This window comes from Sander lucioperca, chromosome 6 (assembly GCF_008315115.2).
Source record: "Sander lucioperca isolate FBNREF2018 chromosome 6, SLUC_FBN_1.2, whole genome shotgun sequence".
Classification (NCBI taxonomy): Eukaryota; Metazoa; Chordata; class Actinopteri; order Perciformes; family Percidae; genus Sander; species Sander lucioperca.
The window spans coordinates 35,123,125-35,147,013 of NC_050178.1; the positions used below are offsets into that span (position 1 = coordinate 35,123,125).

The window sequence follows — 23,889 nt, forward strand, 5'->3', positions numbered from 1 at the left end:
CAGTACAATAATTTTGTCATTCAGAATTCCATGCAGAGTTTTTATATTAATGCTAAAAGATCAATTTGAATTGCATAATTCAAACTGAGACAGTCCGTGTTGCATCTGACATGTGAATGCATCAATATTGAAGTTGCATTCATTTTTTTATTTAGCCATTTGAGGGTAAAGGAACTACACACCTAGCTGAAAACAAAATATTTAGCATATTAGCAGCTAAAGTTGTTATGGCTAATGGGTTCAGGTGCGTAGCACAAAACTCTGGGCCCTGTACAAAGGCATTCTCTATGGGCCCCTCCATGCATCCACAGCTATTCATTTTAGCATCTTTCTTGGCCCTCCTCACATGAGGGCCCTGTATACTCAGTCCCCTTTACCCCCCCAGTCGGATGCCCCTGCATGGGTTAGCAAACAGTTAACAGATCACACACAGTAGCGTTAGCATTTTTTTTTTGTGCCATGTTTCTGGCCACATAATGAATGTAAGTCTAATATTCACTCTCTTTTTAATGTTGTTTTTGTCTCCACCAACTCCTGAGGGAACTATCTGTCTAAATTATCCACTGTGTTCCCCAGCTATTTGCTAACTTTGTCTGTCTGCCGTTTTTTACTGGACATTTAGTATACAGTGGGTTTATCAGAGGTTTTTTTGGCTGCTAGAAACAAGGTTAATGAAAAAAAACATTGTGGGTTTTAAAACCAAAACAAAGAGCTAAAATGCTTTCGCAGAGCTGAAAGGAATAGCAGATTTGGGTGACAATTCTCTGTGGGTTTGTCACTACAAATGATCGTTTTCACATTACACTTTTGTTATTTCATACACCGTTAATACAATAAATTGTGATTAGAGCAGTTTTAATGGTAACGGTTCATTCAGCTGCAGTAGCAGGTACAACTAAGGTTAAAGGGACAACGTGCTATTTTTTCCCCCAGTGCCCTAATTCCCCTCCTTTAATGGCAACAGTCTGTTTCTGGAGACTGTTAAAACAGGGCGCATGATGTGAGCTCAAATGTCCAAGTTAATCCAAGCACTTATCCCTCACCACTCCCTACATATCTCCTCTCCTCTCTAGAAAGCAAACTTTGGTCTGGGGTGAACAAGCTGGCTCCCCCGCTGCCCCAGACCCTCCAGCTGCCAACAACCAGGGATTTTCACCCGCCAAAGTCTAGCAAGTGGGGTTGGTGAGGGCGCTAAGGATCACTTGGTGGCATCCTATTGTGTGCCTGCTGCATGAACTCCACAGTAGAGCATTACCCTCTTCACATCATCACAGAACTAAAATAACAGCAGGGCTTTGTCTCACTTAAGCCCTCTGTTTCAGTAGCCAACAATACACACAATACACACATATATGACTTTGTGCATGCATATGAACGCAAATACACATGGGCACACACACAAACAATGCCACACACACGTTTCAGATTGATCTCATGGGGATTTCAGTGGACCATCAACCACTATTCTCAAGTACACACATTCACTACCTAACATGGAATTAAAAGACTAGCTGGTATAGCCACGTGTTCAAGCAGTAATATGATGATCCGATAAACATATGACTCACAGGAATATAACCTCTTTTGCATTGTCTCTGTACCGTTTGTACTGCTCTTTCCCCCGTTCTCTTGAATTTTGTTTTTCAGAAATCAGAATGACAATTGGCTTCTGTCTTTTAAAACTTTTATTAGACGAACATGCACAGACCTTTCAAATTGATACTTTCTATGAAAAAGAAAGGCAGGTGGTTTTGAGTGTACAAAATGACAACAGAAAATAATCTAATTAGTCTCAGGTGAATGTGGAAACATTGTATGGATAAAGCAGAAAGCGAGCTCACTATGTTGATGCTGTCATTTGTCCGTTTTTTGGGGCCTGGAAGAGAACATTTTGTCTTGATCCTCTTGCGCTCTTGGGTGAGTATTGTGCATAGACATTGCAGCCAACATAAAGATGCATAAATAAACCACAGTCCATATCTCCTTCACGGCAGTGGGCCAGATTCAAGTCATGTACCGGCAAAAGACGGACTTCTATTTGATGAACATGTTGACAAAAAAAGTTTACTCCTGGTCCTTTTCCTCTCCGTGGGTAATGATGTGAACCAGATTATTGTAGTCCAGGTTCCCTGTCACATCTGGGGGGAACGCAGCGAACATCTGCTCCATCTATCCAAAAAAAACAACAGATATTAACATCACTTTTATAAGAGCTTTAGCCCTTCACAAAGATAATAGCTCAGCGTGCATGAAAAGGTGGGATGATGATTCACTGAGTTCATTTTTGTTTTTATTAAAAATGTTTCTGATGACGATTCAGACGATCGTCATAATGACGTCTATCCTTCTGTGCGTGGCGGAATCACCCACCCACACACACACACACACACACACACACACACACACACACACACACACACACACAAACAAAGCAATCAGACATAATAATGAGTATTAGGATAAAAGGACTACAATGTACCTCTTCAGGAGAGAATCGGTCTGCTTGTGTTGTTAGCATCTGTGTCACACTGAACAGGAAAAAAAGAGAAAACAACACTGTATAAGATCCCTTGTTCACACCAGGAGGAAATGTGCAGGTCCTAATGGATGAATCATTGCGGTCAGACTCAGACGCAGTGGTGTAGTCTAATGTATTGTAGTGGGTATACTGTACCACTTTTTTTTTTCCTGGCTCAGAATGGGCCTTTTTGGGGTCTGGGTGTCCTCCCCCAGGATTATTTTGAGTGTCAAAGACTAATATCCTGCATTCTGATACACTTTTATGCACAAATTTATGGTGGGAATGCCTTTATTTATCCTATGAGAAGGAAAACACAGATGACATTCAAAATATATCAAAAATATAATGGAATATAAAGCAGTAAAGGGGCTTTCACATCAGGGACCTAAGCCTGGATCACAAAAGTTGACCCCAAAGCAAAATAAAATAGGCTACTTATATTTGTCTTAAATGTGTGGTGAATGGAGGATACAGGCGTTAGTGTAGGCAGAGCATTTGGGCCCGGTCGCTACACACACACTACGCACTGCACTCAGCAGGTCGATGAAAGATGAGAAAAGTCTCTCTGCATGTTCTGCAGTGTTAGTTTAGTTTGCTGTCACATTACTCAACCCCGTATTTGTGAATACAAATATCTTAAGTGAAAGTTCTGTCACAAAAATATGTTGTTGCGTATCATTGCACATTTTTAAGTGGGTATATGGAGATTTCTTAGTGGGTATACTGCGTATAGGCCTACTTGCGTATCACGTAGACTACACCACTGCTGAGTCAGACGTGGTTGTAAATTGTGAGTGAACAGCTTACATATCACTCCGCAATGAATTTGCATATTGCAAATTGACATGGAGTGAAGAGTGTGTCAAGTCACTTACTAGTCCTTCCTCAGTACACCTTTCCCCTCAGGGTCAAAGACTTTAAACGCGTTGAGGATGGTCTCCTCTGGATCAGCACCTAGATATTAAATATAGGCTATATTAGATAAATACTAGATATAGAGAATATAATACATTAAAACAGTCAGTATAGTTCCTGAAACATACTCAAATAAATACTCTACTTGCATGACTTAGGTTTAGTTTTTGTAATTCAATTTTCATCTTTAGCCTGTACGTCCTTACCTTTCAGCTTCTCACCGAACATGGTGAGGAAGACGGTGAAGTTGATTGGGCCAGGAGCCTCTTTGAGCATCTCGTCAATCTCTTCCTGTTTCACATTGAGACGTCCTACAGCACCAAACATGAACATATGACACAATCAGATTAAGCAGACTGAGAAAAATTTGGAGCTTGAGTGTTGTTGATCTAGGATCTGTTTTGCATTGTAGCTCATGACTATGGTCTTTTATCTGCAATAAAAACAAATCAACTCACAGCATCTTTGTAAGACTGAACATGAGGGATGTCGACATACCTAGAGCAGCAAAAGTGTCCCTCAGATCGTTCTTGTCGATGAATCCGTCTCTGTTCTGGTCCATGATAGTGAAGGCCTGAGGTCAGCGCACAGGTCAAAGTACAGTACACATAAATGAGTCTCTCTGCCTTGAAAAACAGATTACAGCCACATGCTTCCAGCCCACTTCTTCAGACAGAAGAATTCCAATCTGTCACACACTGTTTTCGATTCTCTTTCTTTCATTGAATATTTTGTGTGCCATCTTTATAGATGAGCACTGTTAAGTATTTATAACCTGCGCTCCCCCCCCGCCGAGGTTTAGCCTGGCATCTAGGGCATGCCCAGCAGTGTATCTGCAGCCTAATCACTGATGACACAGTCAGGATGTCTGGGCACCACTGACCGTCATACCAGCATACCACAAGCTTCACTGCTGACAAGCCAGGGGCAGGGAAATAGACAGGTGGGCATACTACAATGATGATGAACAATGGAAATGGAAAGACAGAGGAAGATGTAGAGGGGAAAAAGAAATAGAAACCTCTGTATGTGTTGCTGTGTGTTTTTAATACAGAAACACTAACATGCATGTTCATACGGCATTCCCACAATGGGCGTGTCGTTCCCCGCCAAATGTAAATCAGTGGGGGGAAAAAATAGGTCGAGCAGCTTTCACCTCTTTAAATTCCTGGATCTGAGCCTGCTCAAACATGGAGAACACATTCGAGTTGGCTCCTTCTGCTGTCCTCTTCTTGGCTTTCTTCGGGGCCTTTTGGCAGGAAGAAAGGTAAATGAGGCAGACACTACATGGCAGTTAGGGTTAAGAATCACAGAAGAATGTGTTTATAAGAGGTGGGAAATTGCATTTGGTCAATCACACAAGAGCATAAACATTGCATGTGATTATTTGTCCTTGAAAATTATGTTGTTTGTAATTTAGCTAAATAATGCTAAATGTAGCCTGCACATAGTAAACCTCTGCAACGGTTAGCTACTTTCCATCCAAAGATGTTTTCAAATTAACCTGTTTTTCATATTATTGAGTTAAGTACAGAAAATGTTAAATTAATGTTGAGAATTTACAGATGATTTGTCCAATATAAAAGTAGCATCCTTGAAGCCCGTAACTACCCTTGCACCATCAAACAGCATCCCGCACACAGTGAGTGACTTACCATGGCTGAGCAGCTGGGAGGTCAGACCAACAATGATGCCAGTGAACAATGGGGAGATTGTAGGTGCCCTTTTGTAGCCCCCAACCCTCAGCTCTACTGGATGATATTTATAAACTATGTCCTCTTTAGGAAGTGACAGGTGAATGATGCTTCATACAGCACATACAGTATTGCATGCTCGCTAAAAAAGAAAAAAAAGAAACACAGGCACACAGATTGGACAAAGACGATTTGAATAACTGGTTTAGAATATCAAGAGCAGACTGAAGGTTAAAGCACTTAATCACTTTAAACTGCCCTTTGTGCACAGAGCGGTCTTGACTGCCAAAACTATAGAAAGACATGGCATTACCTCGATGAAAGTGATGTTATCAAGTCTGCAGTCTTCTTTTTACTTTGTGTAAATGATTTTAAAAGATGTCAGGAGAGGGTTGACCCAGAGTGCCACCACAGATGGAATAGTGATTTAAGAGTTCTTAATATGCAGAAATCTGGCAGTTTTTCCTAGAGCTGACCAGTTTGACCTTTGAACTACTCACTAGAGCGTACTTGCTATGACCATTCAAAGTGGGGTTTGTGTTGGGCGATCCAGTCCCACCTAAAACAATATTAAATGCAGTCTGAACTTTTTTTTCAAAAGTCCATGGCAATGTTAAGGCTACGTAGTTACTGAAAATGAGTCTGCCCCCAGCTAATACATTAAACATATCTTAGACGATGCAATGTAACTGGTGTTGATGCGAGTGAAATACATTATACATGTTATAAATTTTATGAAATGAACAAAACATCGTACTGTCTCATGCCTTGACTGCAGAGGATGTTTTGTCCATTCAATAAGAGATGTGCTCTCAAAAAGGTCATTGGATTAATGAATAAATACTGCAGAAAAATAGGAAGTTATGTCCTGTTTTTCTTATAACCATTTAATAGATGTACTTTGTATGTAGCATTCATGTGAAAACTGTTTACCAGTCCAACAGATGACAAAAATTTGAAGATTTGAAGAACTTATTTGAAGAACTGGATTTCAAAGTTTCAAAGATCTTTGACCCACAAAAGGTTTTGAAAACCTGAGCTGTTTGAAAGCCTGTATCCAAGGACTGGAATTTTGAGCTAGAACTGACCTACTTTTACCAACAAAATATTGATCAACTTTCAATTTCATATTCTGATGTGTGTGCAAATCATTTCTCATCTTCATTCGATACAAGACATGATGAGAGAGTGTGGAAATCACCAGCTCCTAAAGTGTAATTTATTGACCTGTCAGGGCAGTGTTTACTGCCATCCTTAGTCACATATCTCACATGCTTCATAGTACAGTATGGCACAGCACACATAGTACACTATTTATGTGTCCTCTTTTTAAAAAGGTAAATGTACCTGCACCATTCTGTCAGTGAAACAGATTATCACAGGGTAAACACCAATTCTTTTCAATCCTAAAAGGGAAAATGAGATGAAATAGAGGATACAGGCCAAAGAAGGAACTGCAGCAAAGGAGGTCTTCGATCTACTTTGCACACTACACTGGTGTTAGCTCTAAAGACTGTGAAACTAAGCTCAGTGTTGTCAACAGCAGTAGGTGTGACATACTCAAGTGAGACACACTGCTGACACTGAACACGTTCTTACAATGTGCCATTGCACTATTAGCACGTCGTCCAGTATCACTTCTGGCTCCCAGGTCAAGAAAAGTGACAGTCTGTGAAAATGAGCTGAATGGGCCGGGGTGAGGAGGTGAGGCCACGGGTGTATGATCTATATAAAGAGAGGAGCTCAAATCCTCCCTGCACTCCATCCGCTCACTGTCAAATAAAATGCTGGTGATAAACTAACAGCAGATGTCACTGGTATCATCTCACAGCATGGTGTGTACAAGGAGGTCAGAATTAGAAGAGTTATTGTTGCAGATGCTATTGTTGAAAACGTTTCCCCCCTTCAGCTCATCTCAGTTCGGATTGGAGCTGCAGCTACCGTGACTGGACTGGCAGGCCATTGTCGCATTGGCTGAGCGCTGGGATCAGACACCTATAAATAGACCAACCTCTTCTAACACAATGGACATGGACAAATGGTCATTTCACAAGAGTAGAACGCAGTTTTCTCTTCCTTCACATTCCATAGAGTGAATTAGGAGGGAGTTCTGGCAGGATATTACTTCCTCATAAGGACACAAGCACAACATAAGGAGACAAAGTAGAATTGAAAGACAATGGTTATAATATTTAATATTCTGTGACAAAATCTCTACAGGGAACGCTAATAAAACATTTGTTAACAGACATCAATATCATATCCAGCGTTATGGCATTATGATCATGTGAATAAAAATACAAATTAAAAAATATATATAAAAAATGAAATAAAACAGGATGGGAAACCCTTTTGTTTAGAGTCCCTTAAGGCTCAGACACACCAACCCGACGGCCGACCGTCGGCAGAAAAGGCAGTTGGACTGATCAGTCGGCTCCCCGAGGTCCAAAAAGTACCTTGTAACACACCGAAGAGACGCTTGAGCGTACGTTCTGCGCGTGCGCGAGACGTAATATGTCTCCATAACAGCAGGTGGCGCTAAAATGAAAACCGGAAATGACGAACGCGTCACGTGGGTCTGGCTTCTCCAGCCGACCATAATGGCGGCTCGTTCGGAATATGATCTCGTATTTTACGCAAATAGTTCACTGAAACGTGTTTCTGAAAACATTTTAAGCGAGAAATAGCCCATGCAGTTGCTGAATCTGTTTTCATTTCAGATCGACAAAGGTCAGTTTAAAAGATTTTCGTCAGCTTTTGAGAGGAGTCGGAGACACACCTCTACTGTAAATGGGCTGAGGTGTGTAGCCATGATTTGAAAAGCTAAACATAAAATGATCAACATGAATATATTAGAAAAATGGCAATTAGTCTTTAATAAACACCTCGCCTCACCTACTCCCAACAAGACCTGGGTTATAAATTAAAACTGTCCAAATAAAATCAATCAACAAAGACTTTGAGCCCATTCAGTTCCATTTCAAGACTGGAAAATCCTCATTGAAAAAAAAAAAACAAATGGCACTTTTCAGTCTTTTGAACTGGAATCTAGAATATCGAGTCGAATGGAATCGACCCCCAACCCTAAAATCAACTCTTTCTAATTTACATATATAGGTCATCCCGCGTTTCATTTCCGGGTTAGCACTCCACCAATCAGATTGGTCATTGAGTCCGACTGCCCGCCCTCCGATTCAACATGTCAAATTGGCCAAAATGAAGGCCTACGGCCCCTCTGACGGACGACGACATGGAACACACTGAACAGACTCGAGTCACTGACCTCGCCAGACTGTCCGACGGCCAATTATCGGGTTGGTGCGTCAGGGCCTTTAGAGACCAGTGGAAAACGTGTGCAATCTGTAGCATTGGGAGCTTTTTGTTGAACATTTGTGACTAATGAGTCAGTTCTCTGTTCTTGGCTCAAGTACATTCAGGAAGAGTTTTTACATCTAAAAAGAACCATAGTGGATCCAGAAAGTTGAAGAAACATCTTATTGAGTGCCCTACTGTTAACAGACACACTGGGCAAGTTAAAGTGTGGCATCTCATCTGTGTATATTCCTACAAATGTTTCTGAAAAGCACAAAAATGTTCCAATTCCATGGATCAAATTATAATATATTTAGAAATAAAATCCCCTAGTGTTAAGTCAAGTGTAAGCACTTTGACAATGATAGCCAAAAAAAATACATCTGGATGGATTTTAGTGTCTTTTTATTGTTGGACTGTTTAAACGATTAACTTGCCAAGAGTGCCTTGATAAAAGAAAAATATGAGTAATTATACTCATATGAATTTACTGTGCAAATAGGTAATAGTTAAAAGAACGGATATGTTATTCACGTGCTTCGTTTTTAAAATCGTGGAATAAAAATATAACCCAAATGAGGCAGAAGCAGAAGACAACACTCCGTTTCATTTCAGATATACATATCCATGCCATTTACGGATCAGGGAAAAAACAAATATTTACATCTTCACCTTGAACAATTTTGGGTTATATACAATATAAGAGACATTGTAGAAAAAGAAATGCTCAAGTACTATGTCATAAGCTTCAAACATGATCTCCTCCCCCCCCCTCCTGTCATTTAGTTCAGCACTGAGGTTTTGCCTTTGACAGATGGAAGTGCATACACGAGTTGGATCCAGATACAATCACTCACTTGATAAAGGATGTTTTGACATATTAAAAGAATACTCATTGGACATTCAAGAGGACACGTAATCACTTTTTTCTTTAACAAAAATAGACATGGCTTATCCAGCCTTGAAATTCCTTCTCAATATATATAAAATTATGTCTTGTCTATGTACAGTCAGATAGCGTTCTGAAGGATTAGAAAGTCCTGCTAGGGATCGTGGGTAGTGCAGTTTTAATGTCGAGCTGTGTGTTGTTCTACAGGGCAGGGAGGGTTGAGTTACTTACATTTTATTTTGAATTGTTTGTGCTCCAGCTAAGTCCTGCCACCCTAACTAACCGAAGCCTTGCCAGAAGACAGACTAGCAGAAAATGATTGTAATTAGCTGATAATGATTGTGTGATGACATGTCAGCGCAGGGCTGGAGCCAGAAATACTAAAAGATGTACAGTACTCTCCTGCCCTGATCTGGGGCTACTGTGGACAGAGCTGAGCGTGGAAAGGATCCAGTTCTATTAATACTATTTTGAGTGAGACTCTGCCATTTTCACTAGTGACTGATTTTGTAAATATTTAGGCATTGACTTGTGAGATAAAGTTGCTACGGCTGTGCTTATCTAATGTAGTCACTACTGTCTAGAGTTAACTAAAACTAGCAAAACCCACTGAGTCAGGTCTAAAGTTGAGAACTTGTTTTCCAGATTTTGTTTTTGAAGAAGATATCAAATCAAATTACTAATCCTTTCTCAGAGTACAGAGCGCTTACTCAAATACATTGCAAAAAAACCTGCTCAAAAAGTTGTTTAATATGGCATTTTGTTGACCTTTATTGACTCGAGTCAGTTCATTGAGAAAAATATAACCTGATTCTATGATTGACATCTATTTATTTCTCTTGTTCTCTCTGTTCTGACTGCTACAGTTTTTTCCCTCTGTGGGTTTGTCAGCTTAGATGTCAGGCAAAACTGATGTGTGGCAGTATTTCATCATGAATTGGTGTCACTCTCACTAGTTCTCTCCTCCCTCCGTTCCCTTTTCAAAGATGCATTTCTCTTTCCATGCTGGGTATGTGGCTCTGCTGTCTCTCAAACAGATGATTGGTCCCATACCTGTAGAATAAATTCAGAAACATAAAGGCAGGTTAATACATACACATGCACAGACTACCACTTAGATTGTTTTACTTGAAATATGTTTATTTAAATTCTGAACCAAAACATACAATAATATAACAAGACTTAAGGCTGTGGGTACGTGCATAGGTATGTGGAGATACGGACCCTATGCCGTAGCCTGACGTGCACCTCTCAAAGAAACGTAACTACACGTCACGGCGAAGCAGACCGCAACAACTGTGATTGGTCCGCTTGGCTGTGGCTTGGTAGTGTCGCATTTGACTGAAAGCCAGAAATGTCACCCTGCTGGTGGTGCTACAGGAAAACTACGGCAATCACCAAAGTTGCCTGGATTCTTCCTTTTTTCACCATAAGTATATGAAACTGATTTTATGATAATTGTCTAACAACATCACTAAAAAACTAAAATGTCAATCGCTGTTAGCGTTAGATGAAAAGTCAGGGGATTGCCATCAGAATCTATCTTCCAGGGACCATAAATGTCTTTGTAAATAATTGTTGCAGTCTGGATCAAAGTGGTGGACCGACAGACTGACTTTACCATCCCTAGAGCCACGCCGTTAGTGTGTAAGATAGAGTTTTGCTACCATCATTGTAATTGAGTAGTAACAGTTGTGAATCAACTGTATACAGCAAGAGAAATGATTGTCAAACCTTGTTAACAGGGGTTATGGGCGTGCGACCAGAGCCAGTATGAAGCCTCTGGCGTTCTTCGAATCGTCCGGGGGACCTCTCCCTACGAACATCCATCATCCGGCCAGGAGAGCGGTCCATTCGAGGGTCTGCCATGGCCCTGCCCGGGGAGCGCTCTAACCGGGGGTCAGCCATTGCCCTGCCTGGAGACCCCACTATCCGACTCTCCAGCATCCTGCCTGGAGACTTCTCTCTCTCCAGTGGACGGCTGGGGGACTTGTCCCGTCGAAACTCTGTGCGAGCCTCTCTGTAGCGGTGAGGCGTGCCAGGATCTCCGTGAACTAGCGGGTTGGCTGCCAGCCTTTTAGAGATGTGCTCATTGTAGGAAGGAGGCCCACGCTTGTTAGGGCTGTTAGGATGAAACCGAGGCACAGAGACGGGCAGGGGGCATTGGTCAAAGGAAAAATGTATTTTTTGTCTCTGGTCATGGGCTTTGCTTGGCACTGTCAGATAAGTCAACAGTTGTGGTGAGGATGATGGATGATTAAGCTTATTTGACAAGCTGTAGTTCATTGCTATTCATGGTTTGAAGAGACTGAACTTATCTACATGATTTAGTTTTCCAAATGAGAATAGAGTCAGAGGCTGACAACAACAACAACAACAACAACTAAAGAGCAAAGCTTTTCAAAGTCAGCACTGTGAGTAATAAAGGCTCAGTTGTTAATGAGATTCAAATTGTAATAGACCAGTCTCAATCAGAAGTCAGTCTCTTTATTCAACAATTTTCTTTCTACGTTTGACAGGAGGCATTTTAAAAAGCAATTTTAATTTAAAAAGACATATCTCAGGATTTACCACAGATAAAAAATGAACTCTTCCTCCTGTAAAGAGCAAAATGAAGACGTTACTCTCCTGTTTTATAACCAGCTCAAACATAAAGGCCACCATTTAACCATCACCACCTGTGGATGCCAACCTGTGCCCAGCAGTGCCAGCTAGTCCCATTGATCATCAACAACACCAGTGGACATGGAATAAAAGAGTGCAGTGTGCTTGGAATGCTCTTAGTCTATAATAAATGAATGAATACTGTAAGTAAGATGCTCGGGTAAACTGAGACATGAATAATTAAACAAATAAAACACACATCTTTGTGTGATTTTACCTGACTTTATTATTCCTTCGAATTAATTTCCACTTAGCAGGGCTTTGCTTTAAGTGGTCATCGGCTTTATTTCCCTTCAATAGACAAATGAAGGCATTGCATAATTTATTTATCAATATGTAAACAATGCAGGTGTCAATCAAACCTTTATGGGATGTCCCAAATTCCTAATTGACCAATTAAATACAGAGTGAATATAGAGTTATAGATTGGGGTGGCAATTTGGTTTTTGCATTCTGTTCATTTATTCATTCATTTATTTATTTATTTGAATGTATTTGAGCATTACATGTATTTATTGGCCACATTAGATTGGTCCTTCACATACACATGACTTGGGATGGGTTTGGGTTGAAGTTCAAATACTACTGTTGCTATAATACTCCAAGTTTTGGTGCAGATACCAAAATGATACTTTGAGAAATAAAAACAAGTCTAGAAAAGCATTTTTTCATTAACAAAAGAAGGCAAAGTTCTCAAAAATGATCTAAACACAAGCGGCTAAACAAGAACCTTGCCTATATAAAACAAACTAAAACTCGCAATGTTTTGATTTAGGTAAGTATGGAACTACCTAATCAAAAAACCAGACCAGACATCTGGTGTAAACTTTCAAGAGTTTACAATACGGGGTGCTACAGACACATTTCGGTCAGTACAAAAACAATAATTGACTTTAGATATCCAGCCTCTGGTCATGAGACCGAATAACTACATACTGAACTGCATGTACCTAATTTAGAAAATGTGTTACAGCTCAAAATGTGCGGTGACTTTAAGAGAAAGTTAAAAGATTGTTGTGAATAAAAAAAAATTCACCACACGAATACCCAAAACAGAGCTTAGTGTAATTGTCTAGATGAGTTAATCAAGAGAATGGGAGAGAACAGCCAGTAAGTGTGACCTGAAGCAGGTTCAATAAATTGTGTCCTCACCTGCGTCCGGAGCCGTTTCGCTGCAGGTCACCTACACCCTCTTGGCTCTGGACCAGGTTGCCCTTGCAGCAAATGACCCGCAGTTTGTTCTGGTAGGAAGAGGCCAGGTAGATGGCCCCAGAGGAGATGGCTGGGCCAAGGTAGCGTGGGTTTGGGATATCCAGGTGTGCATATGAGTGGGGCCTGGAAAGAGATGAGAACATTAGACGCTGTATCCTTCAAAATATTATAATATTTTTTATTTCATTTCTATAAACTGTGGGGTGATCGCGCTATCGCAGTTGCTGCCCCAAGACTTTGGAACAGGTTTTAATACATAGTAGCGGTGTGACATTTTCCCTCTCCTCCTCCTGTTTTTATTTAACCTTTTCTGATTTTACTGTACTCTATGTTTTATTCTTTTTATTGTATGTTATGTTGTTTTATTCTTGTCCTTGATATAAAAGCACTTTGGATACCTGCTGGTTGCTGTAAAGCGTTATATAAATAAATGTTGATTGATTGATTGACTGAAACGGATGATTCTTGTCGATGTGTTTACTAAGACCTGGCATTAATGGGAAATTAAATATTTAATCACTACAATATGCAATGACACTAAGTAGAGACCCACAAAATGATGATGATGCGACTGGGAAAAAACTAAACAAGTGTAAACCCTAACTGATGGACTGTTACTGACAAAGCAGCAGAAGGCAGTCTTACCCCAGAGCAGCGTGTCCCTGAATTTCAATAACGTCCAGAGAGTTGAAGTAGGTCACAAACAGGTAGGGTTCTCTATAGGCTGAAATACCAAAAATCCACTTGAAATCATATCGCACGTAATACATTGACCATTAAAGAAAAAAAGGCAAAGTGAAATTCTGACTCACCAAATGAGAGTGGCAGACGGCTCCATTTGATATCATCACTTCTATTCCTGCGGCCGTATGCATCCACAAATACACCAAACTCTGCAAGAAAAATTATAATTAGAAGAAAAATAATCTACTATTAAAAGAAATGCAGAAATGCAGGTGTTGACATGCTCAAATGCATACACAATGTACTGTACATGTGTGCCCACACAGAGAGAGAATACATGTCTAACCATGGAAACAGAGCAGGTATTCATCTTTCTGTGGTGCCGTGGTGACCTGGATGATGGAGATGGGGAAGCTGTGGGAGGAGGCGGCGAAGACAGCTGAAGCTAGCGTCACGTCGTTCTTATCCAGGAACTCTGTACAAAGAAATCATATCAGTCAGCTCGTTTAGGTGTGATGTTGAAAACTAAAAGCGATACAATCACAATTGTGTAGACTTGCTTAGAACACCATCTGGTTGACAGAAAATATTATTTAAAAAAAAAGAGAGAGTAATACACAGGATTTGAGTGCTGATGCCTACCACGAAAAAAATCACAATGGCAGGTGACCTACCTTCCAGCACATATTGCTTCATCTCAATCTCATAGAACTTGTTGGTGCCGATAATAATGCTGTAGCCAGTGAAGTGGATACAGCTGCAGGGCTCTGATGTCTCAATCTCCTGCAAATACAAACAAAAATTCAACACCCTCCCAAACTCATTACTCCCTGAAGCAATACATCTACTTTGGTACAAAACACTGCCTTTGCTTTATGATAATGTCATTTCCCTATCCATCTGCAAGGCCCACTCACCTTTCTGATGCAGAACTTGTTCAGGCTTTCATTATGTCGCAGAATTGTAATCTTATTGGGCATAGCAGCACAGATACAGGTCCCATTATCAATCTGTAAAGAAAGAAGAACACAGCAATCAGGGCAGTGGTAAATATCTTCAATCAGACAGCACACTGCTTTGCTATTGATGTTCAGCTCATTAACTCTGACTAAATAACAGTCTAACTAAGAGGATTTTGCTCTGTGTAAGTAACAACAACAACCTAACCCACCTTTCCAGAGGAGAAGAGGTGGCATCCCTTGACTGTCTCAAAGATGAAGGGGTTGAGGTCAGGCTGAGCTGGGAGATGGGACTGCGACAAAGACTGTTTCACCTTCTTAATCTCCACCAGACACAAGGCCCTCTCCTCTCCTAGATGACACAACAAACACACCACGTACAGTCAGACGCACAAGCAATCTCTTATTTAATTCAGTGCATTTATACACGATTATAACCAGCTAAAAGGTCTCTACAAGACTAAAACACAAAAGGATCCTATATACTACAGATTTATTAGGGCGGCAGAAAAAGCATGATTTACCCTCTATTTCAAATTTTCAAAACATGTAATACATCAAAAAGTTGTTGGTCTAGAATAATCAGTTATTACAAACACCTACGGTATTTAGTGTGTAAAATTACTGACTTATAATTGAGTGTAATGACCTCAATTTAATACCATGTACTGACCAGTGATCATCAGCAGCTTATCGAGCTCCTTCAGGATCTGAATCTGGAAAACCGAGGTCAGCCCGGGGATGTGGGTCAAAGAGTTCTTTATGACATTTAGAGCGTACAAACCCTCCTCAGAGCCAACCAACACGATCTAAGGGAAAAGATAAGATGGATCATAAGATTAAGAGCCTAATAAGTTTAACATGCAGCGAAATGGTGAAGCAGTCAGAAAGAGTATCTAACTGGAAGAACACATATTTTTTTGTTACTTTGGATTAGCGTGTCAACTAAATGCCAAACATAGCAAAAATATAAAAAGTAAACTTCATTATGTTCCTGTTGATGGTACAGATTTCTGTCTTTGTACCTGGTCAGTGAGAGGCAGAGTGCAGTTGATGTCCAAACGGTCATCACCCTCCAGCTTCAGCAGAGAATTGCCCAGAAGTTTCTATTAAGACAAGAAGCAGAAAGAGAGAGAGACATGGAGCAGATGAAGAGGGCAGGTTAGGCAGATCTTCTACAATTCAGTTGCTTTAGAGCAAGAAAAGGTGACCAAGCAAGGATGACAGCCAGAGATCCTTTACCAACTCAAACAAATAGATTTATGGTATCTGGATTAGTGAATCCATCCTTCAGCATTAATGAATTAAATTTGCATGTACAGTAATCTGAAAGTCTTCCCAGATAATGTGGATCATATCAATGCCCATTTTTGGAAATATATAGTTCTTTGGAGTTTTTGGAATGTGATGTTCAGCAATAACATATGGGTGGAATGTTCAGGCTGGTGTTCAAATACTTTTGGCCATGTAGTGTATTCTGCCGTAAGGCAAAAAAAGTGCAAAAAGTGTATTGAACTTTTAAATGCATCTTTGAATAGGTAACACAATTAACAAGACAGGGGTAACAGTTTTTGGGAAACGCTGACATACAGTTTAGAGAAAATGTAGTCTTGCATTGCCAGACTCATCTCCACAGCGCTGTGTCAGCGCTGTAGTATGGTCTGGCTTCACGATACACAGCGCCCTGGCTTGTTTGTATTACTTTAAACCTATGGCCCGGATGCAGCGGCAGTGCCTTTGCAAAATAGATAGTGGAAGGGGAGGTAGGCCAATGTCAGGCTTTATCCCAGCACTGTACATCCGGTAAGTCAGACTAGAGAAAATGTAAGACTATTTTCATTTATCACAGAAGGTAAGAGGGATGGGAAAGTGCAATAAACACACAACCACCAACAGCAGAAGCCTGCAGACTGAAGTTAAGCTCAGGTTGCTAAAGGAATGTGTACATGTGTCTGTCATGTTTCAGTGAATGGGGCTACAGCAGTGCATGGCTTTTGCAGAAGCATGCATGACATAGCATATGACACCAGGCCAGAGGCGCACAGCAGAGCCTATTCACACCCATGCACTATGTAGGTTTATGAGTGTATGATATAATTTATGTGAGGTTTTGACCACTGAATGCTGCTGTTTTTCACAGGCTACTTCAATGGAACATATTCAGTAACTCAGTGGCGTGTTGACCTGTGCTAAACAGCATCAGTGTTGTATGTGTAGATGTAAACAGCTACTGCATGCTCAGTCGGTCGGTTGACTGAAGCTCAACGTTCGTGCGGCTACTTACTGTACCTGAACCAGAGGGGATAGGTTCTTCTGTCTTTTAGAAACACCTGCCTATAATATGATCCACACAACCGAGTTGAAATACACACGCACAGTATAATCACATCAACAAAGACGATGACAACACAAAAATAGAAGATGGATGTTGACAACATGCAGAGAGAGAAAGAAGAGGGAGGGAGAGAAAACGAAGTGAAGGCACTTGCTGATGTTTAATGGAGGCATTTAATATATTTTACCTAATTCTCACACCCAACAATACAGCCACCCTTGGGTAAAGTTACTATTTGAAATGTGCATAATAAGTGAGTTTGTCTTGTAAAAACGGAGACACTGGGGTGTCTTTTTTACACATTCAAAAGACAAACTCTGAATCCAATTAGGCCTGACACAAGCAGAAAAAAACCCCACAGACAATACTTACAGCATCAGAATCCACTTTGTCTTTAGATCCACGGCTACCAGCCACCACAGACTCCAGTACAGCCACCCAGCGCTGTTTGTCAGGGAAGCTGGGAGCCATGAAGTAGATCGACTGGCCTGGCCAGCAGGTGGTGTGGGGATGAGACTCCAGCTTCAACACATACGGTATGTCTACGCACGCACGCACGCACACGCACGCACACGCACACACACACACACACACACACACACACACACACACACACACACACACACACACACGTTGGCTCTCTTGCAAACAGCTTCATTTCACAGTTTAGCAGAACTGTCAACATTTTGTTGTATTCTAAGATTCAAAGTATAGATTGAACATGTGGATCCAATTATAAATTTGGGGAGAGGATGACACACTTAAAATCCTACTATAGACTGAGTGCAGCAGGATTAGGTGGTATTGATCCAGTACCTGACTTGGCAGTGTTGATGAGCTCAGAGGCTCCAACAGCTCCATGAACGGTTACCTCTCCATCAGGCAGACAGAGCTCAAACTCCTCCTCAACTTTTATATAGTCTAGAAGAAAAACAACACACTATTTTTATGAGATAGTGCTGTATTGATCTACATAAAGACTTAAATGATTACAAATTGTCTCATTAAGGAATGGATCAGTGATGTTCTGTCAAGTTCAAACTGCATCTTTCTATTACCAATGAGAATACAGTAATTTAAAAAAAAAAAAAAAAGTACTGACCTTCTCTGGGCTCAGTATCATAGATCGATACTTTGGTTCCATCAAGCACCACATATTTACTCTCCCAGCCCTGCTGACCACGCTTGCCATTTCTGTGTGAGCAAACAAATGCACATTACTGTCAAAGCTGTGAAAAAAAAAAATAACGGTACATGGTCAGTTTGGTAACAAATAGACTGAGGTCTGAGGTTACCTAGGCTGCTTCATCCATCCCTCCAAGCGAACATGCCCACTGGCCTCTTTGACCTGCAGTGCGGGAGAGTTCGCCTTTTCTCGGCACAGAGCCTCTGAAAAGTGAGTGGCATACTCAGCTGGTAGACCACAGGTGGCCGGAAGACATGGTGAGCATTTAGGGTGACACAGAGTGTGACACTCTATAATACAACAAAGAGGGGGGGGGGGGGGGGTGAAGAAAAATGTAAATTTGTGTTTCTATAAAAGTTCTTTATTAGCAGAATCTTATCATAAATAAGAGAGTTCATATTATAATGTTAAGGGATAATTTATCCTCTGAACTATCTTCATATTCAGTGCAGGATACAAACCTAGACAAGTGGCAGCCTGTCGTCCAAAATGCACAGTGTCCAGGCAGACGGCACACTTGGCAGCCCTCATGTTGAGGCCCACAGTGAAACGATGAGGGATGTTGTGGTGCATTCTCTCTTTCACACGACGACCAAACTCTGCAATACAGAAAGGGAAGAATAAGTGGGCAGAGATCGGAGTTACTGAAAGAGAAATATAACACCAGAATTTTTTTTTTACAGGCTTAAATCACTTCAGAAGTCGGCAACAAGTCCATGAAATTTAGTTTTTTTTTAAGCAGAATGGAACAATTTGAATAACGAATAGGCATATCAATGTTCAAGTATACTAATATAGTCGGTCAGAATCAGATTATGCATGCCAATGACTATGGGATGCATTAAGATGTTTCTTGGCGAAAACCCATCCAATCATTTGCTATCTAAATCATGACTCAACAAATGATGCTGGGGGTAAAAAAAAAAAAGGGAAAATCATGTCAAAGTTGACATTTAAGAATATAGTCCTTGGTCAAGTTACAGTTAGCTTGACAACGGGACAGTAAGACAGATGTACAGTAGGATATGAGCATGTGTGTTTGTGCAGTATTACATGCATGGAGATGAGCTCATGCATGTAAGAAGACAAACTGTGGTGACTGCTAACTTACTTTCAAAGGTGACTCTCCTCTTTTCTGCGAGGAGCAAGAGGAAAGAGACAGAAAGAGCAGTCTAACAAAAGCTATGTGAAAGCAAAGGAACACGGACAGAAAGGAACCTGAATCACAAAGCAAGTTAAACTTGGCCAGGCTACTGTTACCCAAAACTCTGATAAAATACACATCATGGTCTATCTTATAGTGTTATACCTTATGATGATGTGATATTAGGTTTTCACTTTCAAGTGAATGAAGTATTTTTGTCATTGGATGATCCTTTTGGAATAGGTTTTTTCCATTTAGGCCATGGGCTGTTTACACATTTTGATATGATCCACTGAACCTGTCATGCAGCTATGATGTATGCAAATGTTCAGTTTCCATTGTGATCATCACCATAAAAAAGCTTGGTGACAGTGGAAAGCCCATATTAAAACCAACCTTACCTGGCTAATGCACTATTCTTACTTTGTGAGATAGACCCAAGCAGGATTGCAATGTTAGCTGGATAAATGCACAGTGATTGTCCATTCAGTCCAATGAGTCCATATCCCCTGTATTGGAGCAAGCTCCAGGTTTAACATGTACTGAGCACAGTTATCCAACTTTGTTTAACTTCATAATCCTGCTTTGTATGGCTACAGGCCATAGAAAGAACACACACATAAACACACCACATAAACACAATAAGTGAACACAAGAGTCCAGTTGTGCTAAAGCTGTTAGCATAAGGGTGAACACCCCTATGGCGGACACTGTACAGCTTCAAAACAGGGATTCAAATTTATTCATTACAAAACTGGAAAATCTTATTTCAAAAGAAGTCAATATTTTATTTGGTTGTCTCAGTAAAGTTTAAACACTATGTTCATGCGCAACACAACATTTCAGCTATTGTGCGACCGCTTTCCACAAACGCGCGTTTACTGTGAAAACATACAGGCAATGCAATTTTCTGTGCACGTTAACGGATCACGTTAAAATCCGGTGCTAATATGGCACCGGTGCCCGGTATCTACCAGAGATTATGGTGCCACCTAAATGTCTGCGCTGCTCTCTGATGCTCCGAAACAGACGTTAGAGGCAACAGAAACATCGCTGCATGTCGCGCTAGTAAACATGAACAACACGTTACACTTGGCAGCAGGTAACGTTAGCCTACCATTAGCTATAGTAATAACTGGATGAAACATGGTTAAAATGCTGACAGTTAAACGGTGTAGTGTGACTGTATTTCACAGTAGAGGATTCCAACAGTCGGAAAAACAACACAGATGACTAAATGCTGCGTTTATTTAAAACTGGTAAACCTAGTGGTGCATTCAAAGTTATTGTAAAAAACCCTTTTCTCATCTGTTTTTGTCTTTTAACAGAGGCATTATCTCATTGTTTCATTATTAAAATTTGTGTTATAGTTACATAAGAAATGAATTGCTCCAAATATAGGCAGTTTAAAACATGGAAACCATATTGCCAAGCCGGCAACCACTTTAAAAAGTTGGTGTTGAGCCCTCTGTGTGTGTGTGTGTGTGTGTGTGTGTGTGTGTGTGTGTATAGATAGATAGATAGAGAGATAGATAGATATTGCTATATTCTTGCACTTCTGGTTAGATGCTAACTGCATTTCATTAGCTCTGTACTTGTACTTAATGACAATAAAATTGAATCTGAATCTGAATTAGTATGTGTGTGCGTGTATGTGTGTGTGTGACACTAACCTTCAGGTGTGGAGTTCTCCTTGCAGCGGGTAGAGGGGTTGAGAAGGCTGCTGGGGTTGGGTTGATGTTCTGGGGATTTGACAATTGCTGACATGAGGATCTGATGTCGAGCCTGGGCCGGCGTGGCAGGAGCCCCATGTTCCTGGGCTTTGAAATGAGCCGCTGTGTTACCATTAACAAATAAAACAACCTTACATTAGATCAGTAATAGCTATTATGCGGGAAATATCTGGCCCCATTACCAAATGAATAATAGATATAAATCGCAAAGAACCTGGAGTAGGTAATGGAGCAAGATGCTGCCATGGCAACTTTGTTAAAAGATGTCTGGGAACAGATAAGGGTGGATGAGGCACAATACAGGATTTTCTGAGTTGACTTAGGTTGTCAAACCTAACTTTATGGTGGTATGAGTTTTGATGAAAAATACATTATTACTGGAGTCAAATCAACAACAATTAAATATTTTGATATTACAGGGCCAGCTACAGAGTATCATCCCATTCCTTGCTGCCAAGGGATGCCAAAAGATATAAAGTCTGTCCCATATCTGGTGCAGTTACTGTGCAGCCTAACACTGGGACCTACCCTCCTCTCTAAGGGATCGCAGCTCTATCCTCATCTTCTGCAGAGCCTCTTCCAGATCAGCGCATCTTGACCGCTCCTTATCCAAAGCCAGTTTCATGTCACCATACTGCATGGGAACTGCTGGCTGGGCCTGTGGAGCCAGCGCCCCATTAGTCGTGGTGCCTACGTCCTCCCGCCGCCGCCCAAATATACCCTATTCAGAGAGGGAACATGTTACTAATACTATATAAGAACAAAACAATACAAACACATTTTTAGATAGAATCTGTTTATCAATATAATGTGGCTTAAAGTTGTCATAAAATGTTTTCAAAGACCTTCTTTTTCTTGGTGGGCTGGTCCATTTTGGCCTGGAGGAAATCAATGAGTTTAGTCTGCTGGGAGATGGTTCCCTCCATCTTCACCTTCTCATGGGAGTATACAGCCTGCAGGAAGGAAAACAGATCTTCAGATAAGGAAATACCTCTGAAGACAACCTTAAAAGAGTTCCCTTTAAGGACACATGAATCATGATTCATGATTTAATTTATCCTCTTGGTCCTCCTGAGACACCTTGTTACTTGCCAACATCCGTCGCACTATTCTAATACTATTCTCTACGATTCTAATATCTAACTAGGACTCTGTTTCTCCCTAGAGACCTCTGTATTTCATCAAACCGAAAAGGTACTGCATTGAGCACCTGTATATTCTCCAACTGGTACTCCAGATCGGTCCTCTCAGTCTTGAGCATGTCTGTCTGGTCTAGGGCATCCTGCAGGCCTTGGGTCAGACGAAATATGTGGCTTTTCTGGAGGTCCATCTGCTGCTGCAGCTTCCCTTGCTGTGGGGACACCAGCGCACAGATATTTAAAGTAAGAAATCATATTTAAAATCAGTCAAATTCCAGAATGGTAGCAAATATAATTATAAACTCTATTAAGAGAATATGTGTCAGGGACAAAAAAAACATTTTTTAGGCAACTTTTTAAAGATTTTGTACTTTGAATTCAAGTATTTCAATTCACATGAAATATTTTAATTCAAATTACATTTCTTTAAGCATAGGCTAAAACTGACTCCTGGTTTCACTTTTTTGATTGAGTGAGTTATAGGGGACAAGTCCATAACATAAATGTCATTTCAATTTAATAAATGCAGGTGTGTGTTTATGTGATTGCATTTCACATTCTACCTCTTCCATCAGCCTCTGTTTAAGTTCTCTCTCCGTCTCCAGTTTCTGCTGTAAGCTGCGGGCATTCATCTCCAGCATGGTGTGCTTCTTCTCCAAATCATTGAGCTATGAGAACATAAGTAAGTGCATGTTAAATAGTTGCAACTAAAAGTTAAATTCACACCTCCACAAACAGTGTGGATTTTCTCTCTCAGAACTAAAAAAAGTTAGTTTTTTCACTTAGAGGACCGAAGATGGGGTTAAAGTTCAATCATAAGTACATTTGTTTAAACACTTGTGACTCACAGTATCAGACAGACTTTCAGCCTTCAGTCTCTGCTCCTTTAAGGCCTGCTGTAAGGCCAGTATCTCAGCTTTGTGCTCCTTGACTGCCAGTTCTACTGCCTGGCGAGATTCAGTGCTGCGCTGGTCTGCTCGCAACCTGTAAACAGCACAATATTAAGTCTTAGAATAGCAATACATTTTAATATGGAATGACAGTCATTCTCATGTAAAATAACAAAGAGTAAGTATATTTAAGTGTTCATGCTTGTTTGTTACCTGTTCTGCTTCTCATTGTCCAACAGTCTCTGCAGGTCTCTGGTGCGTCTCTCGGCTTGGCTTTTTTCGTCCTCCAGGGCACCTCTCCAAGCCTCCCACTGCCTCTCCTTCTCCAGCAACTCGTCATTTAGGGACTCCAGCTCCACCACCTGCTCCTCCAGCATGCTGCATGTGGTCTTCAGTGTCTCAATGTTCTGGGAGGATATACGAGCAAAACTGAAGAGGGAATCTTTTGGACAAAACAACGTAATTGTTGTCTCTCCTTTCAGTTACAGCACAATGTCTCAGTATTATGAATCTTAATGATATGATGCATCACATCTTTGGTCTGAACCATGATGATAAATAAGGTTAAAAACACAACTTGACTTGTTACAACATCTCTTAACATTCCACTAT

At 40.7% G+C, this 23,889-nt stretch overlaps 2 protein-coding genes across 10 annotated transcripts in view; both read right to left on the bottom strand.

The window, feature by feature from the left end:
• Positions 1 to 1,667: 1,667 nt before the first annotated feature.
• Positions 1,668 to 5,184, bottom strand: myl2a (myosin, light chain 2a, regulatory, cardiac, slow). Its single transcript, XM_031277228.1, has 7 exons — positions 5,092 to 5,184; positions 4,593 to 4,685; positions 3,935 to 4,010; positions 3,643 to 3,747; positions 3,397 to 3,475; positions 2,480 to 2,528; positions 1,668 to 2,169 (listed from the first exon to the last, which is right to left on the bottom strand). Exons 1-7 carry the CDS (start codon positions 5,092 to 5,094, stop codon positions 2,065 to 2,067), a joined length of 510 nt encoding a protein of 169 aa, XP_031133088.1. The 5' UTR covers positions 5,095 to 5,184; the 3' UTR covers positions 1,668 to 2,064.
• Positions 5,185 to 8,141: 2,957 nt separating this feature from the next.
• Positions 8,142 to 23,889, bottom strand: part of cita (citron rho-interacting serine/threonine kinase a) — a 44,231-nt gene continuing 28,483 nt past the window's right edge. For 2 of the 9 annotated variants that reach the window (XM_031276878.2, XM_031276867.2), the window contains exons 26-50: positions 23,491 to 23,684; positions 23,236 to 23,371; positions 22,951 to 23,055; positions 22,459 to 22,599; positions 22,094 to 22,201; positions 21,777 to 21,969; positions 21,189 to 21,350; positions 19,483 to 19,506; positions 18,833 to 18,970; positions 18,481 to 18,661; positions 18,288 to 18,379; positions 18,002 to 18,106; positions 17,558 to 17,727; positions 17,140 to 17,184; positions 15,876 to 15,956; positions 15,524 to 15,659; positions 15,063 to 15,202; positions 14,809 to 14,901; positions 14,566 to 14,674; positions 14,238 to 14,366; positions 14,020 to 14,100; positions 13,853 to 13,931; positions 13,148 to 13,330; positions 11,066 to 11,453; positions 8,142 to 10,384 (exon numbers count right to left, since the gene is read on the bottom strand). In XM_031276878.2, coding sequence (XP_031132738.1) covers positions 10,361 to 10,384; positions 11,066 to 11,453; positions 13,148 to 13,330; positions 13,853 to 13,931; positions 14,020 to 14,100; positions 14,238 to 14,366; positions 14,566 to 14,674; positions 14,809 to 14,901; positions 15,063 to 15,202; positions 15,524 to 15,659; positions 15,876 to 15,956; positions 17,140 to 17,184; positions 17,558 to 17,727; positions 18,002 to 18,106; positions 18,288 to 18,379; positions 18,481 to 18,661; positions 18,833 to 18,970; positions 19,483 to 19,506; positions 21,189 to 21,350; positions 21,777 to 21,969; positions 22,094 to 22,201; positions 22,459 to 22,599; positions 22,951 to 23,055; positions 23,236 to 23,371; positions 23,491 to 23,684 — 3,237 coding nt within the window. In that variant the 3' untranslated portion in view covers positions 8,142 to 10,360. Of the gene's footprint in view, positions 10,385 to 11,065; positions 11,454 to 11,796; positions 11,929 to 13,147; positions 13,331 to 13,852; positions 13,932 to 14,019; positions 14,101 to 14,237; positions 14,367 to 14,565; positions 14,675 to 14,808; positions 14,902 to 15,062; positions 15,203 to 15,523; positions 15,660 to 15,875; positions 15,957 to 17,139; positions 17,185 to 17,557; positions 17,728 to 18,001; positions 18,107 to 18,287; positions 18,380 to 18,480; positions 18,662 to 18,832; positions 18,971 to 19,482; positions 19,507 to 21,188; positions 21,351 to 21,776; positions 21,970 to 22,093; positions 22,202 to 22,458; positions 22,600 to 22,950; positions 23,056 to 23,235; positions 23,372 to 23,490; positions 23,685 to 23,889 lie in introns of those variants that run through there. The other 7 variants (XM_031276915.2, XM_031276894.2, XM_031276905.2 and 4 more) reach the window with 5 other exon arrangements.

Excerpts from the sequence above, each read along its gene's own strand:
- myl2a (XM_031277228.1), bottom strand. Across the intron at positions 3,476-3,642 it reads GTTCGGTGAGAAGCTGAAAG|GTGCTGATCCAGAGGAGACC; the intron begins GTAAGGACGTAC and ends TTTAATATCTAG. Across the intron at positions 2,170-2,479 it reads ACCGATTCTCTCCTGAAGAG|ATGGAGCAGATGTTCGCTGC; the intron begins GTACATTGTAGT and ends TTTTTTGGATAG.